General features: G+C 47.8%; 1 protein-coding gene across 2 annotated transcripts in view; it reads left to right on the top strand.

Annotated features, from left to right (window-relative positions):
* The window catches only part of Mamld1 (mastermind like domain containing 1), a 110137-nt gene extending 97099 nt beyond the window's left edge, over positions 1-13038 (top strand). Inside the window, exons 4-6 of one of the 2 annotated variants that reach the window (XM_070039597.1) lie at positions 1795-2038; positions 8160-8244; positions 10789-10876. In XM_070039597.1, coding sequence (XP_069895698.1) covers positions 1795-2038; positions 8160-8200 — 285 coding nt within the window. In that variant the 3' untranslated portion in view covers positions 8201-8244; positions 10789-10876. Of the gene's footprint in view, positions 1-1794; positions 2039-8159; positions 8245-10788 lie in introns of both variants that reach the window. The other variant, XM_070039596.1, reaches the window with a different exon arrangement.
* The last annotated feature ends 5091 nt before the right edge of the window (positions 13039-18129 follow it).

Raw genomic sequence — 18129 nt, 5'->3', positions numbered from 1 at the left:
CAAGAAAGTCATCAGAACCCCAGTAATATTTGCATATTGGGATTTTTAATGCCAGTGTGGTTGTAAGTTATTGTGTTTAGAGTTATCCAGCATCTAAGGGTATAGGTAAAAAGAATTTCTACTCCTGTCTCAGAAGACAACTTTGCTTCAAGGACAAATGGAAACCCGATGAAAGGAAACTATAGGTGCCAGTGAGTGAGCCTCTGTACTAAGCAGCCTCCCTAGGGGCCTCTACACCCTTTAGAGTTACTCCCCAAACCATCAAAATAGCAAAGAATCATTTGCGTTTGGAGGGAGTTACCTATTTTTGCTTTGGCTGGGCTAGTGTTATCTCTAAAATTTGCAGATAGTTGGATCGTCTTCTTATTCCCATTTTTAAAGATTTATCATTTTAAATATTTATAATTTGTTCCTTATAGTTTGTCTTGAGCCTCCCTTGTAATAGTTCGCTGGTATATTTCTTGTGCCACATTATAACAGGTTTTTTTTCCATTTGAAAGCTTGATTTCCGTATGGCAAGTTAGTAATCATGCATGCATATATGCACTGTGACAATGTCACAGAGCCAGGGTGTGCATCTTGCTCTGCTACAAACTAGCTGTGTGACTTTGGGCAACTTAGTTAATCTCTCTGGGCCTAAATACCCTCTTCTGTAACATAAGGACTTATAATAGCTTCACAGACAGCTGTTTATAAGCATTGATGGAGACCAAATAGTTAAAGCCCTTGGAATAGTCCCTGGAGCATAACAAGTGTTCAATGAATTCAAAGGTGGCAGCTCTTACTGTTATTTCAAATAATGTATCTATGTAATAGGTATTTAGTGTTGATTGGAGGTAGTGAATCCAATGGAATCCAAGTGTTTAACTTAGATTGGGGGAAGGATTATATCCCTGTGTATTGGGATGTTGGGGTGACAGAGTGCATCAGTCACAATTCAGGTATTAAGAGCACGAGGCATAGTTATCCTGTAGAAAGAATAATGCCTTATTACAGGGCATCCCTCAGCCCTTTGGACACCATGACTGCATATCGACAGCACATTTGAGTTTCCCAGCTCTTACTGACATGGATATCAAGTACAGGTTATTTTAATTGCCTTGGCTGAAAGAATTGGGTTACATCTTCAATATGCTCAATACTGGTAAAAATTCTTGTCCTATAAAACACAGTGGCAAGGGAACTCCTACCCACACAAGCCCTGAAACCTTAAGGCCTATAGGGTCAACTGCTTCGTTTTGTGCTCACCATTTGGTTTTGCAGGTCCTTCAGCATGTTGGCAAACTCATGCCTACAAACCAAGTTGGAGTCGTGTACTCTGATGCTGGGGGTGGGGGAATAGGAACAGGGCGGGGGGAGGGGGAGAGTGGGGAGGGATCAAAATTAGTCAAAGTCATTGCTGATGAACTAGCCATCTGACTTAGCTTTATGTCCCATTGTCATCAAGACTGATTGCTTAAGGCAGGAGATTCATCACATGAAACTCACTCATGGGCATGAAGTGCTCTCCAAACCCCCTCATCTTATAGATAAATTGTTGGGGCATTGGGAAGGGGGAGATGCCATGGGCATTTTCAAAGGAGAGAAGAAATACCTTTTAACTGTTTCTTGAAGGTGTCCATGAGCTAAGGCAAGCTAAGACCACCAAGCTATTTGGGTTTGTGCCCCTAAACCAGTCAGGATGCATAACCACAGCACATAGACAACCCAACTAGGTGATCAGAGCAGTGACGAAATCAGTCCAAACCATTTCATGGCCAAGCAGCTGATGGATTGTTCAATCGGTTGTTGTAGACTCATGTAGACAAATCCTGCAAGCTTGGGGAAGCCAGGCCCCCCCAGGTCAGCCTCGGGCGACAGCCCCCATCCCGCCAGGCTCTGGGGAGTGAGTCCTTCCTGCCCGGCAGCTCCTTTGCTCATGAGCTGGCCCGAGTCACCTCCTCGTACAGCACCTCAGAGGCAGCGCCCTGGGGCGGCTGGGATCCGAAGGCCTGGAGGCAGGTGCCTGCTCCTCTACTGCCTAGCTGCGACGCTGCAGGTAAGTCATTTCTCCCTGAGCCTCGCTTTTCCTCATCTGTCAACTGGGGCATGGTCCCCTGCTCAGCCTGCCCGCCCGCCTGCCTCACAGAGTTGTTGGGAGGAGCTCAGGAGGTGACAGCTCTAAAGGCAAGCTCTTTGCAAGCCATACAAGTTCTATACACCTGCTAGGGGTCCTTAAGTGCTTCCTGGCTCTGCTATACACTAGTTTCTTCTTAGCATTGTCTGGCAAGTGAACAACCAAAGCAAGAAGAGTGCTCCAGGCACTTTGGCCTCATCTCCAGGGAAATGAACAGGGGATTGCCCAGGGCACTGTTATTCTCTCTCCTTCTACCATACACCTTCTGACACTGCACTTCCCTACTTGCCTGCCTAGCCCAGCTGCTACACTGGGAGCCTAGCTCTGCATGCCCTCATGCAAGGCCTACCTGGTTGATACCTAGTACATGTTCTGGAACAGCCTCCCCAACCAATAATTAGCCATGACTTTCACACCCTGCAGTGTTCTTTGACCCCTACACCCTCCAAGTGGGAAGCTGGATTCCCCCACTACAGGATTGGCAGACTAGAATGGCAATGCAAAAGGCAACTGAGTCTGTGCAAGGTGGCTGTGGGTTCGGAGCAGCCTCTGGATCCTAGAGTGTAGCAGGCATGGTGTGGCATGCCCCCATAGAGTCACATTAGCAGCCATGAGAACAAGATGATGGATACCAGCCTTGGCAGAGAATTTCATTTGGATCACAAAGTTGTTGTTCTAGTGTATGAAATATCAATGTGCACAGGATGTCTGCCCTATCTGTAAAGAAAACTGGAGAAATAAGCATTGGCTAAGTGATAGTGATCAGAAGATGGTCATCAAACTGAAAGGGCCTCCTGGGATTCTGGCCTTTAATGGAAATTCTGCTTTAGTACATACAGCCTTGTTCTCTTTATCCAGTCTCTGCCCTGGCTTGGAAGAACAAGCAGTGCTTTCCATTCAAGGGCTATTGATTTCTCTCTCCCTCCGAGACACACCACTCCTCAGCTGTTCGTTGTTCGGCTGAAACCAGAAGAATCTTGTCCAGCCCAAAGCTGCCAGGGAAACAGAATTAGCAAAACGGATGGAGACATCCACTCAGGATGTCGCGGCTTCCATCCTGCTCTGCCCTGCCCTTCCCAAGCCTTGGAAGCCACAATGGCAAAGCTCCCAGCTAGTGGGCCTGCAGAGTTCCTATCCTCTACCTCACGGTCTTTCTGCCCTGCCTGAGCCAGTGCCAGGGGCAGGGGCAGTGGGTGGGGGTTGCTAGGAACTTGGGAAGCTGATCCCACCTAGAAGGCGTGAGCCTCTCCCTTGTCCCTGCAGCCTGTGAGTCATAGTGAGATGGAAGATGGAAGCACTTTGAGGATGAAGACAGACTCTGGTTTCCTCTGGCACAGGATTATTCCCAGCATTTAAAGCAAGCCATGCTGAGACCAGCCAGCCTGGAGGCATCAAGAGTGAGGAGAAGGCAGAAAAGCTTACACACTCATAGGCCCAGAAGAAAACAGCCAAGGGAGGAGAAAAAAGGGACAGATTGCTGGAAGCTCAGTCACTTGGTTTTGATGACACTTATTTTCCGAGGCCCTCAGTAGCAGCTTCAGACTGCTTTGAATGCGGGATAGCACTGTGGGTGGACAGCTCCTGCCCCATTTGTCCAGAAGAGCAAGGAAAGGCTTCAGCAAGGCCAACACTGCCCCATGTTTTGCCTAACATGGAGGAGGCAGGCACATTCCACATTCCCCCCTCTAGGTCCCCACCTGACTGAGGGTTCTGGCAATGGCTGTCAATTTATCAACCATGAACCATCACATATTGTCTTTAGAACATGGTCTTCCTTGAATGATTCACTTGTGGCTTGCCACTCTCCCTGTCTAGTCTAGGTTCCATAAGTATAGAAATACCCCATGACAACACGGCTCTGGGAACAGAGCCTGGACCATAGTAGACCAATAATGTTTGTCAGTTGGCTGATACTAAGATGGGCTGGGCCGCTCCATCAGGTCCAATTGCCCATTGAGTCCTTGGGCACATAAGGTAGGGTTAGGTGCTTTATAGTCACAGGGTGAGTAAGTTACTTCCAATGTGGCTTACAAAATCTACAAAAGAAAGTGTTTTTCTACATGGAGTAATAAACAAGCCCACTCTATAGCTGATTAATCTTTAAGGCAGATAACTGAGTACATTCTGCCACATGGCAGGCTGGCTCTCTGTGGGACACTCATAGGGCAATGTCTGCTGCTCTGGGAGATGAGGCAGGGTCACCTCCTAGAGGGAAAGAAATCTTCTTCCTCCCTCTCCCTTTCTTCTCTGCTGTCCTCCTCTCCTCTTTCTTCTGTCTTTTCCTCCTCCCCTTCTCCCTCTGCCTCCCTTTCTTCCTATCTCCTTGCCCTCCTCTAGAGGATTATGGGATGAGTGTTATCTGAATCTGGCTGAATCTCAGGAATTTTTTTTTGTGGCTCACCTGTCCAATTCCTGCTGGTTGCCAGTCCTCTCACCTTCACCCAACTGGAGAGTACTTTAAGTGCTGGCATTGGTAATGAAATAGGCTTCCCAATACAGAAGTGGAGGGTATGACCTCAGATGATTGCACTGAGGGGCTTGGAAGAAATTAGCATGTGGTACATGCTGGGTAGAGCAGATGCAGCTCCTGTCCCAATTCGTTGGCAAACCCTGTGCCAGGTCCATGGTACCAGCTGACAGTGATCGAGTGTGGAGTTTGCGATCACACAAGTTGAGGCCCTAGTATTTCCATCAGCCTCCAGAGACCAATAGGTCTTTCTATCTTCTGAGCATCAGCAGGAAGCTTCTAAAAGGCAGCCCAGGACCATTCTGTGAATGTGGCACACTGGGGTTGGGAGAGGGTGTGGCAAAGGAAGAGCAGGGCTGTAGTTCCCTGATACTTCCGGCTGGCCTCAGCCCTAGACTCACCATGGTGGTCACGTGGGAAACACTCTGTGACTCACACAGGGCCTGCCTGTCACTGTCACTGGCTCGATGGGATTGAGTGACCTTGGCATTTGCAGCCTTCGAAAAATTGAGGTTTTTGATGGCCCCTGTGTAACTTTACTTTTAAAAATCCACATGACCTGAGCTATTTTTCACCAGAGGACAGAAATCGAATGTACCGTCACTAAACAGCAATTTCAGCCACTGTTTCCTCCTGGTCACTGAAACCATTTGTCATTTCCTGTTTTCTCCATTTTCCAACGATTCTAATTGTCAGTGTCAAAAGGCAACAACTGTTTTCTTGTGGCTTATCTTTGGAGCACATTGATTTAGAACAAAGGATGGGAGCCTCCGTCTGCAAAACACTGCAAAACAAAGGAAGCGGCCCCCTCTGTAGGCCTGCAGACAATGCCCTGCTTCCCTCTGCCAGGGACAACAGGATTGACCAGGGCCGGAGCAGAGAGAGGACTGGCCCTGCTCTTAGACACCTTGGTGAGGTGTCCAGCCCACAAGAGACACCTGTGTGCAAAGATCCTCCAGAGTTGATTACCAGCACTACAGGCTGAGCAAGGATACAACTTGGCTTTGGCCGCATTTTCCTTTAAGTTTTGGATGTGCTGGAACTTGTGCTTCTTTCTGAGAATGAAGATTCACCATCATGCCATTTGTCCCTATGGCTAGTCTGGGTAGGAAATGCCCCTTTTCAGCTAGCAAGTGGTATCCAGCACCTACATCCTCTGATTTCAGCTCCAAGCTAGCCTTTCCTTTTGTTTTCCATGCCCATGGGCAGACTTTCTCTGTAATAGGTCCTTTCGCAGATTCCTGTCCTCCTTCCTATTTCTTTGGCTAACCTCCATCTGTCCCATGTAAGTGGAATTTTTGAATCTAATGAGGTTGTAAGAGGGATTGGAGGTGGACTAGGGGTAGACCTAGGTAGAAAGATAGGAGTTTATTTCCAGATGTATGAGGATGAAGGACTCGAGGCCCTGGGTCTGTAGTTAGGAGGCTTTACACTCCCTAGCCATGTTGATTTGAACAAGTCATTTAAGCTCTGGATCCTGAGGTTTCACATTAGGAAACAGTAGACTGTAGATCTGTCCTGATGTCCCCAAGCTGTTATAAGGGTCGTGGCCGGGTGGGGGGAGGTGGAGGGAGGGAGATAGAAAGAAAAGGGCTGCTTTCATCACCCTGCTGGGCACTGCCAGTGACTCACACCTGTAATCTTAGCTACTCAGGAGGCTGAGATCTGAGCTTGCTGATTCATAGCCAGCTGAGGCAGACAAAATCAAGAGATTATTATATCCAAGTGACCAGCAAAAAGACCAGAGTGTTCATATGGCTCAAATGGTAAAGCACCAACCTTGAGCAAAAAAGCCAAGCGAGAATGTGAGGTACTGAGTTCAAGCCCCAGTGTACACACACACACACACACACACACACACACACACATACACACACACACACACACACACACACACACACACACACACACACACACACACACACACACACACACACACACACACACACACACACACACACACCCCAAACAAGAAAGTCTCACCTACTCAGAGCATCTCAGGCAGATGCTATGGCCTGTGATAGTCATGTGACCTCAACAAGAAATCAGAGGAAATAATGGGTGGGACACGCACGAGACATTAAGCATGCCCGCCCCATCAGTGCTTCCACAGGAAGAGGACCACTCGAATGATCAGACGATCAGCTGAGAAGCAGCATCCTCCCTCTACCCATGAGCAGCAACCCTAAGCAGGAGGAGGTACAAGTTAGGACAAGAAGCAGGCTAAGGGCAGGATGGAAAAGCAAAGCCCAGTCTGGGGAAATGGCTTCTAGTGTAGTCTTCCCAGTGCCATGTGTTTGTCCTCTCTGCCTTGGCAGGAATTGAAGCCAGGAGCTACTGCCAGGCCTGCAAGCCGGGCACACTCCCAAGCACTGGCCTTCCGCCCCACCCTCTCCCACTCCAGCCACCAATGCAGAGGACGTCTGGGGCCTTTTCTGTCAGAGCAGGCACTTCGTAGGCAGCCCCAGTTAAAGCATGAAGTCTTCTGGCATCTGGAGACACAAGCCAGAAAGTGGTCTGTGGGCGCATGCTCCTTTACACAGCAGCCTTGATGGTTGGATGCTGCCAGGCAGGCTGCTTGAGAAAGGGAGAGCTGGCAGCATGTGCGCAGAGATGTGTGAGCATTAGATTAGGAATCAAGACCTACAATCACTTGGCTCTGACTTGCTGAGGATCTTATAGTGAGTTGTGCCTTCTCTGGCCTTGGGCCTTTCTTATTCTTACCTGACTGTGTTACTCCCTTGGCTTCATGAGTGAATCCCAGACTCTGCCAGTCTGAGCCCCTGAGCATAGCTCCTCCCCTTGCTCACATCACAGGCTCCGGGATGAAAACAGGAAGCTCCTCCCTATTCAGAAGGAAAAGAAATTGGTAGTGTCTGGCTACTCTTGGTGTCAGACAGTGTGTCCATCTGTTCGCGTCACTCTCCAGCTGTTCATAGCAGGACTGCCCAAGCCTCAGCAGTACTACCCACCACCAAAGAGCCCAGTGTCTGTTCTGCTCCAGCCACAACATTGGATTGTCCAGTCTTGACTTGTCTGGGAAATTTGAAATCCAGTCTCTACTCCTATTGTTTATCATCCTCTGAATGTAGCTCATATGCCTGGATCTCCCTGAGACAGGCATGCCCAGATACCTATTGGTACTGGGGGCATGGTTCTGGCCAAGGCAGAGTAGCATAGGACTGTCACCTCCCTCCTTCTACATATTCTGCTTCTAATAATGCAGCCTAATATTACAGTTTTTTTTGATGATCACGTCTCACTGCTGAGCCATTCAGAGTAGATGGATATCCGAAATGCCTCACTGTTTTTCTATGTGCTCTTGCTATTAAGCTCTGGCCCTCCTGCTCATCCTATGCTGTTGCAGTTGTTTCTCTTAACCCAGGCACAGAATCTACTTGTATTTATAGCTGTGGATCTTGCTCGGGAGGGTGGGGCATGCATGCAAGTGTGTGTTGATGTGTTCACTCATGCTTTTGCTGCACCAAAGCCAAGTCCTAGGTCCCCATACAGAAATCCAAGGCTAATAGTTCTGGGTGGCTGTAACCTAACATATCTTTTCAATCTTCCATTTAGCAAGAGAAGCAGAGATCAGGTCTTACGGCAATGACCCCTAAACAGTGGAGTGAGCATATCGCCCAGCAAATGAGTCCATTGCAAGGTAAGTAGTTAAGATCAATGTATCCAAAGTAGCCAGTATGAGGAAGGTGCTTATGTGCAAGTGTGTGAGAATTCATTTCCCAGTAGGCAGTTGCTATGTGTGCTGTGAAAGTACTGAGAGACAGAGAGACAGAGAGACAGAGAGAGAAGAGGTACGAAAGCCAGTTAAATGGTGTCCAGATAGTTCATTATATTGGCAGCCACCTTTAAGAAGGCTTGGTTCTTTATTGTGTTGTTGGTTGTGGGGCTTGAACTCAGGGCCTGGGCACTGTTCTTGCTCTCTTTGCTCCAGGCTAGCACTCTAGCACTTTGAGCAACAGCTCCACTTCTGCTTTTTGAGGGGGTAATTGGAAATCTCACAGACTTTCCTGCCTGGGCTGGTTCTGAGCCACGATCCTCTGATCTCAGCTTCCTGAGTAGCTAGGATGACAGGCATGAGCCACCAGTGCCTGGCTGGAGGCCTGATCTTAATAGTTCCAAAAATCGGGCTGGGAAGGTGGCTCAGTGGCAGAGTGCTTGCCTTGCATGCATGAGGCCCTGAGTTTGATTCCTCAGCACCACATAAGCAAAAAGAAAAAAGCCGGAAGTGGAGCTGTGGCTGAAGTGGTACAGCACTAGCCTTGAGCTGAAGAGCTGAGGGACAGCACCCAGGCCCAGAGTACAGGCCCCACCCCAGGACCCCCCCCAAAAATAGTCCCAAAAATCACTTTAATTCAAGAGATTGACTGGGCTTAGTCGGGCCTTTTAAAAGCCACTCTTGTCCATGGGAGGGGACCAGAGTTCTTAGCCTAACCTTTCCTCACACATGCACTCTTATTGCTAATGGGTTTCGGGGCATTCTGGCAGGTATGAGGAATATAAAAGGGGGTCCAAGATGCTTCCCCTTAGACAGTCTATGCTGAGGCCTCCCAGTGCCTCTACAGATAACAGGAATCCATGTCCTGCCACATTTATTGGCTGAGGACAAAGCAGTTACCAGTGGTCAGGCATGGCACCTACTTCATGGAGCTTGCAGACTGGGCAGGGAAGCTTTAAGTGAAGCAGTCATTAGAAGCCATGGCAGGATCTTGGAACAAACCAAAGGGACAATCTGAAGCTCTTGGCACTTGTCCTCTGTCCCTCAGACAAGTGGTCAGCATCTTTGTTGCAGCCCAATGTCATCTGCCACATGATTGTTCCTGCATTCTCTTCCAAAAACCCCTGTCCCTTTGGACCTTATACCCACCACACATCTGTGTCCTCTGTCCAGGGTAGACTTAACAGTCAGGCTTCATCTCTAAAAGTGACAGACATGTTCCACAAAGGCTGATCTTGGTAGAGGGTTAGTCTTAGGAGACCAATTAAACCTGACCAAAAGCCTTCAAACTTTCATGCTAAGGAAAAATCCTGGGCATACTTACAAGAAAAATAATGCCACTCATCACCGTAAGTAGACTGTGGTGGCGGGGTGGGGGGGGAGGAGGGGTCATAACAGGCTGGGACTAACAGCTCACACTTCCTGTTCCTGCTTGACCTTGGGCAAACTTCATGATAGACAGATATTTCAGGGTTCATACCACAAAAACACCAGCAGATACCAGCCACAGCTGAGAGAAAACATTGTCAGAATTAGCACCTAGGCCCCTTTCTATCTACCACTGTTGTCTCTGCAGTGCAGTTACTCCCAAGCAATCCTAGATTTCAGCCTTTAGAAAGAAACCCAAACTGGCGCCAGTGGCTCACACCTGTAATCGTAGCTACTCAGGAGGCTGAGATCTGAGAGTAGTAGTTCAAAGCCAGTCCCGAAAACTGGAAGTGGCTCTGTGGCTCAAGTGGTAGAGTACTCACCTTGAGCTGAAGAGCTCAGGGACAGCACCCAGGCCCTGAGTTCAAGCTCCATGACCGACTGCCCCCCCCCAAAAAAAAAGAAAGAAGGAAAGAAAAAAAGAGAAAGAAACCCTACTCTAGTTCAAATCTCCACATATGGGAACACAGAGGCAGCCACAGCACTGTCCCCACCTCTTACCCCACTCATCAGACAGAGAAGCTGAAGCAAGCCCATGCCCTCTGCGATCGGACAGACTGAACCTTCTTCCTCAGCCCTTTCCTAGTCGTCCTTCGTTTCCTTCCTTCCTTCCCTTCTCTCTCTCTTTACTTTTCCATCCTTCCCTCTCTCTTCTTCCCCTCCCTCCTTCCCTAATTTCTTTCTCCCCCTCTATAAAATCTGTACCATGTATTAGAGCGGGCAGAGGCAGTTGCCAAACCCTTGGTACACAGCACTGAAAGTCAAAGCAGATGTCTTCTGGCCTCCTGGAGCTTCTAGTATGCTTGGGAAGCTTGCTAGGTCAGGTGGCATTTCAAGCCCAGCAGAGTAGGGGTGCTGTGAATATAGACCAGGGAGGTTTGGGACAGTGTCCCCAAAGTCCTGTGTTCCAGTGGAAGGAAGGTACAGGGGAGGCCTAGTAGGGAAGTACACAGTGGGAGGTACGGTCAATGCTGGACATGCAGTGTCTGTGCCAAGCTGAGCATGCTTTTCAAAATCACCCTCCTGTCTCTCTCCCTGTAGCCGTCCAAGAACAAGTCACCTCCAAGTGTAGCCAGACCAAGGCAACCTCCCCAGCCAGCCAGAATCTGATGCCACCCAAAACTGGGGTCCTTCTGAACAATCTGAGTCCAGGAATAATGCCATTCACCAGGCACCAGAGTCCAAATGGCATGGGTATGATCTCATCAACTCTGAAGAAGCAGCAAGGAATATTCAACTGCAGTCATCAAAATCATATAATGTCCAGCTCGGGCCACTCCCCCTTAGACAGTCTTGGCTCTGTCTGCCAGCATCTACAGAGTCCCAAGGCCAATTCCCCAGGAGTGCCCCTGAGCAAGTTCCATCCCAGGCCTCCCACCAGCCAAGCTCTAAGTCTCCACCAGCGCAGACTACCCAATGTGGCAAGAATACCCACTGTGTTCAACAGTGCTACATGGGTGGTGGCAGCGGTATCTGAGACCACAGTGGTTTCAAATGTAGATAACAGCACTCACCAACCTGTGGGTAGCAATTCCATTTTTGCCAAGGCACCCGTGAGCGTGCCCCCACATGCGCTGACATTTCCCCTGCAGCAAACGGTGATACAGCCCAATCAGGTGGCCCCAAGAGGCAGGCCTGGCCAGAAGGTGAGTAGTGCCCTGGCCAATGCCAGTTTCGGCCTGTTGGGCAACCACAACCTCCAACAGAGTCCAGTGCAGGGCCCTGTGCCTGTGCTGAGCACCCCCACAGCCCCCCAGCCAGGCACAGCCCACTCTGCTCCCATGAGTCCAATTCAGGCCATTGAGCCACCAAGCTATATGGCCACTATCATGGCCACCACTGCTGCTGCTTCTGCCATTGCCGCTAGCCACTCCTTGGGTCCATACAATAGAATGGATACAGCCCCTGAGCTGCTACCTGATAACTTCCCGCTCCAGGACCAGCCCCCAGTGAATGGTTCGACTTTGCCCCCTGACTGCAATGAGGTAGATCTCATGGAAACTCTCATGAAAGACCCCAGTGTGGGTACAAATGAAGATTGGATGTGTGACTTAAAGCTGATTGATGATATTTTGGAACAGCATTATGCTGCCCAGAATGCCAGAGGCCAGAATGCTGGCCAACTCACCCAGGGTTCTGGGGAGCCTTAAATCAGAATAGGATACTCCCAGAACCCCCGCCCCCTTACCCCATGCTGCTATGGTCTGAACCCACAGCAAATTCATAACTGGTTCCAGGCAGTCACACTTCACCCCTCCGCACAATTTGAGTAGTGTTGGCCTTGCCCATCCATCTCTCCTCTCTCTACGAAATAGCAAGCTGGTGATTTTTCAAGCTACTTGTACATATTTGAAAATTTTGTAAATGGTTTTCCTAAACATTAATGACAGAAGTATTTATACTTGGTTTTGTGACTTTGTAAATAAAGTGACGGCTTTGGTTTCAATTGGGTTGTGTTCATTCTGCATTGTTTTGTGTTTATTATGCATTGTTACAAATACGCAGACTGTGTTGTTGGCTCTAGTGATGCTTTGTTAAGCCAGGTGGATGAGTCACTATGGTTATGATGTGATGAGTGACGTATGTTTGTGTGTATGTGCGCACGCGCGCGTGACCAAGGGGTATTTGCAAACTGACAAATGCCAAATAGAAAACCACTTGGTCATTCATTTCCATTTTCCTTAAAAATTCAATCACCGCGTGTGACTCTTAATCTCTTTTGCAAACCTTTCGATCTCTGCTAGCTCTTTCCTGATGAGCATTTTATAGCATTACAGCTTTGCATTGTTAAGTGTCCCAGAGACACTGGTAGCTGGGTGAGAGTGTCCTTTCCAATTAGGTAAGGTGCAGAAGTGACAGAGGTGGCTGGGAGTTGAGCCCTAGCAGAGCTGTCCACCTGAAGGGCTGCACTCATTCATAAGGAGAGAAAGCTCCAGCCCCACACAGCTTCGGTGCACCCCCTGGCCGGCAAAGGGGATCCTGTCCTGCTCTATAGTCTGCTTTAAAGTCCTTTGCATTCAATTTGATGTGAAGCTCTGTGGTTTGGGGCAAACATTTGTAAACATTAATCATTGATTTGGGCTTTGTCTTTGATGGTTTCTATCTGCGATTATTGTCATGTATATTTAAGTGTCTGTTATAGAACACCCACATCCACTGTCCTGTAAACTTTTCTCATTGTCCAGATCTTTGTGTAATCGTATTTTAATTGCCACCTTGTATTTTGATTCTATATTTGCAATCTGGCGCGTTTCCAGCCAGCACTGTTTTTTTTTTCTTTGTTCTGTAATAAACAGCCAAGAAAAAAAACAAGTGTCTCTATTTTTTTTCATTTTTCCCAAGGGAGCATTCAGTACCTACAGTCCCCCCCCTCCCCCCACTGCCCCCAAGGCAGCTAAGCCTGCTAGTAGCATCTTTGGTTCCTTCTAAGGCACAGGGGTTATGTTTGAGTAGCACATGCTGCAACACTTTGGCACCACCGTGCATTTTACAGAGGTTTAAAGAAGAAGCAGGTAGCCCTGAAGGTCATTTGATGGTGGGGACATGGGCAAGGATTCCTTAGGGTCTTCACTCCACCATCTTCTTGCCCTTGACAAAGATTGTACTTGCCCATCCTGAGCCAAACGCTGCCACCCTCAATCATGGATGGAACTAAATGGAATAGCGTTCCACACTTTGTTAAAAGCAACATCTGGATAGGTGGGAGAAAATGCAGACAGTGAACCATGGAAGAGCCATGAAAAGTTAAATTCGGGGCTCTGAGACTGCGGCATATCCACTTACAGACCTAATTTTTTTTATTGGTCAGTCATGGGGCTTGAAGTCAGGGCCTGGGCTTTTTCACTCAAGGCTAGCACTCTACCACTTTGAGCTACAGCACCACTTCTAGTTTTCTGGTGGTTAATTGCAAATAAGAGTCTCACAGACTTTCCTGCCCTAGGTGGCTCAGGATCCTCAGATCTCAGCCTCCTGAATAGCTAGAATTACAAGCATCAGCCACCAGATTCCTACTCAGACTTAATTCTTGAGTAAGGGACAATTACCAAGAGTGGCTGGGCCCGGAGTGGCTGTGAGGCAGGTGATATGTCAGCTACCTGGAAAAATGCTTGCCTTTCACAGGTAGCCATAAGGCCCTAGTATTGCAACTAGGCAGGTGAGCACCCCTACAATGTGTGAGAAAAAGGGGCTTCACCTTCCTTCACCCTGTCTCTGTATCAAAGCTTGGGCTAGACCCAAGCACGTTCCTTCTCTGTGATCCTACCAGAAGAGGTCATCAGGGGGAATGTGGGGAGAAGGTCAAAGTTGGCTGACCTTCTGTGCAGGATACCAGTGGAAGGAGATCAGATTTGTCCCATCCCCAACTGAGAGCCTACCTTCTCCCACATCTTAATTTTTTACCTTTATATCGTGACCTGCTACCCTATCTTAGCAACCCCAAAAGGTGGGGAGGAAGCTGGTTGGAACACACACACACACACACACACACACACACACACACAGGCACACACACACACAGGCACACACACACTACACTACACCACACTACACTAGCATAATAAGCAACAGTGGGATCAGATGTAGTTAATATGTGCTCTGCGATGGTCTGCCATGTCCTGCAGAGCCTAAAAATGCTCTCAGAAGATACCCACATCCAGTCTTTCATTAGCCGTGATGAAGGGCAAATATCCTAGGGGTGGAAGCAACCACTCCAGTTTGTGGGCCGGAGGGCCAGGGAAACACATTCACTGCAAAGCCCTGAACTCACAAAAGCCCCACCTGCTTCTTACCAAGCATCAAATAGGTCCAGGTAATAGATATGGTCCACCTGTATTCTGAAGCCAGTCACCACTCTCTTTGAGCATTGTTTCTCTGTCTTGAGGGCCCCCCTGTCTATACTTACCAAATAGGTCCCCAAGTTCACCTCAGAGCCACACTGGATCACTTGGCCCATCTGTCCTGTCCCTCTGTCTCAGACATCAAAGGCTGGGTGCCATGACAGCCCTTGGCCCATTACTAGCTGTGTGTTGGGTTACATGCCCACTGACTATTGTCCTGTGAAACCCCTGGCCATAGCTCTTCCCACTTCAGTTCTGCTAGTCCCCAAAGATTCACAATAAAAGCTGAGTTTGACCTTCTAAGCTAGTTTCCCCTTCCATTCCAGAGCAGTCTAACTTCCCAAACCAAACACTTGGGCTTACTCAAGGCCAAGCCACAGGGAAGACTAGCTCCTCCAACCCTGTACCACCTGACCGTGGCCTGACCTCACTATTACAGGCTCCTCCCATTTTACTGTCATGGCTTCCCTTTCATGGCACCAGCAGCCTTGCTTTCACTAGCGTCCTCCCAGGAGCAACTGTCTAAGGCCAACTCCAGCTCTCTTCCTCCCTTGGTAAAGAGTGGCAGTCCTGCCTCCCACCCTCAGCCCAGAACAATCTGGCTTAGTCTCAGCTCTTTCCTCCTAAGTCCTGTAGTCAAAATACCAACTTCCCCTTGTTCTTAAAGTTGACACTTTGCTGCCCCATAGCTCTCAGGACCCACAGTACCCTGGGCCCGTCCTCCCATCTGGCTGGAAGCATGATGCTCTCTGTAGTTCTGTGGGCTATGCTTGCTTGTGTGTTTCATCTGAGTAGGGGTCTGACTTCCACTCCCCAGAGGGTTGGCTACCACAATGGGCTAAAGCCCTCCACACCCCTTGAAGAACAGATGCCAGAGATTGGAGGCTGCTGGGTGACTCTATGTGGGAGTCCACCATCATCCTGCCTTTCAGAGTAGTCTGGTCTCAGTTCCTATGTAGGCCCCCATCCTGGCTGGAATCTCTTCCCTGGATGGATTATGAAGTAGAAGTCTCACAGCTGTCAACTGGAGGTTCCTGAAGAACTACTGGTGACCCAAAGGCCTCCTCACAGAAGAGGCAGAAACAACCAGGGGTTGCTGGGAGAAGGGTTCCTTTCAGAATCCACCGCATCATCCCACTCAGGGAGGGTGACATTGTTCCTTACAGCAGGCCCAGGTTCTTTTGGGACACCAGGGCTAAGGCCTGTGGGTAACCAATTATCTGTTACTGGTCCTCTAACTAAGAAAGCCAAGGGGTCTAGACACAAGTCCTAAAACATAATATATGCTAGGCTTCCATAGCGTGTGGCTATTCTGTGATTCAATGATAATGTATATGGCATGCACAAGGAGGTAGGTGCATGTGATTCTCAACCTGACAGAGTCAATAGGGGAGGAGGTTTTGCATCTGCCAGGATTATACCAGAGAAACAACAAATTAGAAGTACATTCGCATATATGTGAGATGGAAGTTGGCAACAGAAGTCCAGAATCTACAGTGCAGGCTGGACTTGATCAGGCAGGAGCTGACACTGAAGTCCTGGAGCAGAATTTGTTCTTCCTCAGGAAAAATAATTTTGCTCTTTAGGCCTTTCAACTGACTGGCTGAAGCCCACTCATATATTTCCAAGTTAATCTCCTCTACTTAAGTTAACCTGGTTGTAGATGTTAATCACAGCTACAAAATACCTATGAAGCCCTAGATTAGTGTGTGATTGATGAGCTGGCCACTAGAGATACACACACAACTAACCAAAAGGAGAGAGGTGATATAAACACATTTACAGTACAACAGAAAAGTTGTGTTAAGGCCTATGAAGGAGAGAAAAGAAGCCTGTTTGTGGGTAGTTTGGTAGTAGAGGATAATTTGCATCTTGAGATTAAGTGACAGAAGGAAGAATCGAGACATGCAATGAAGTGGGCCCAGGTTGTTCCAGGCAGAGAGAATATCAAGGGCAAAAGCTAGTTGGGATGGGAAGGCAGCCAATGGGTAGGGCCTAGTGAGGCAGGTGGACAGACTCAAACTACACAGTGCTCTGGACACTGTCTTGATCCTACAATGGAAGCCTTCAGTTACTTCCTGGGCCATGTGGAAAATGGACCTCAGAATAGATGAGGACAAAAAAAAAACCTGTGACTCAGAAACCCAAAGTAAAAAAAAAAAAAGAATAGATGAGGACAGCCAATAAGGAAATCTTTTGTCTCCCTACTTCTTCCCATGGACTTCCAATGGACATTCTCCAACTCAGGAGGATCCAAACCCAACTCCTTGTAGTTTCCCCCAAGCATGAGCATGTTTACATACAGTCAAAGCTATGTATTGGAAATCTGAGGGTCCTCCAGGTGGATTTACACAATCACTATGATCCCACTGAAAATCTCAGTACAATTATTTTCTGTACATGCATGAGAAAATAAATCAAAATTACTCATCTTGGCATTTATTTAGACAAGACTAGTAAGGAAAATTCTTTTAAAAAACAGAGGAAGAAAGAAAGAAAGAAAGAAAGAAAGAAAGAAAGAAAGAAAGAAAGAAAGAAAGAAAGAAAGAAAGAAAGAAAGAAAGAAAGAAGAAAGAAAGGGAGGGAGGAAGGAAGGAAGGAAGGAGGGAGGGAGGGAGGGAGGGGAGGAAGAAAGGATTCTGGAATTATTGAATATTAAAACATATTTGAACCAGTCATGGTGGCACATGCCACCCTGAACTCAAGGGGAGAAGTATTGCTAAGGGTATTAAATCAGTCTGGGCTACATGGTGACACTCTGTCTCAAAAACCCAAAACAAAAATTATGCTACTCCTCAGCAATGAAAAGAAATAAACTCCTGATATAATCTATAGCAATTACATTGTCCTAACTGAAAGAAGCCAGCCCCTGCCTCCAAAAATGTTTAGCAGAGCTAGGATATACCCCCACATTTGCATAGTAAGATCTATGATGGAGAAGAACTGATGTGGCTTTGACATGATAAGAATTTGCTACCGGAAAAAAAATGCCATGGGCATTCAAAGATGTGTGCCCAAAATCATGGATTACAGAATGATTAGACTCCACCCTAAATTGGAAATTGCAAGATGTCTGCTTTAAAAAGCCATTTGATGGAGTATTATGCTACTGTTAAAAAATGGTACAGGATTTATCATTGGTTGGAAGTCTGAGTTCCATGGCCCAAACTTGGCTGGAAACCCTTTCTAGACTGGCCTAGACCAAATTAAATACCACAAGCACAGCATCCTGTGTAAACCCCAAATACAAAAGGAGCCTCAAACTGTGAATAGGCCTCCAGTGATCCATCACAGAAGTTGAGCCCAATCTTGTCTATCAAACAATCCCAGATGCCTTCAAAGAAAATTCTCAGAGAGACACAAAATCTCCTCACTCCTTATTCATAGAAATGCTAAGCCTGAGTGAAGGCCTCAGAAATTTGACCCTCCCTGAAAAGAATGTTCTAAGCACAAGCCTCTCAAGAGGAGCCCCCAACAAAAGAAACCATTAGAGGATATATTGAATCTTAGAGTGGGAAAGTACTCTATACCCTCCCCTTACCAAATG

This window comes from Dipodomys merriami, unplaced genomic scaffold (assembly GCF_024711535.1).
Source record: "Dipodomys merriami isolate MVZ:Mamm:240054 unplaced genomic scaffold, mDipMer1.0.p SCAF_3, whole genome shotgun sequence".
In the NCBI taxonomy this organism is placed as follows: Eukaryota; Metazoa; Chordata; class Mammalia; order Rodentia; family Heteromyidae; genus Dipodomys; species Dipodomys merriami.
This window is presented reverse-complemented; position numbering and strand designations above follow the sequence as displayed.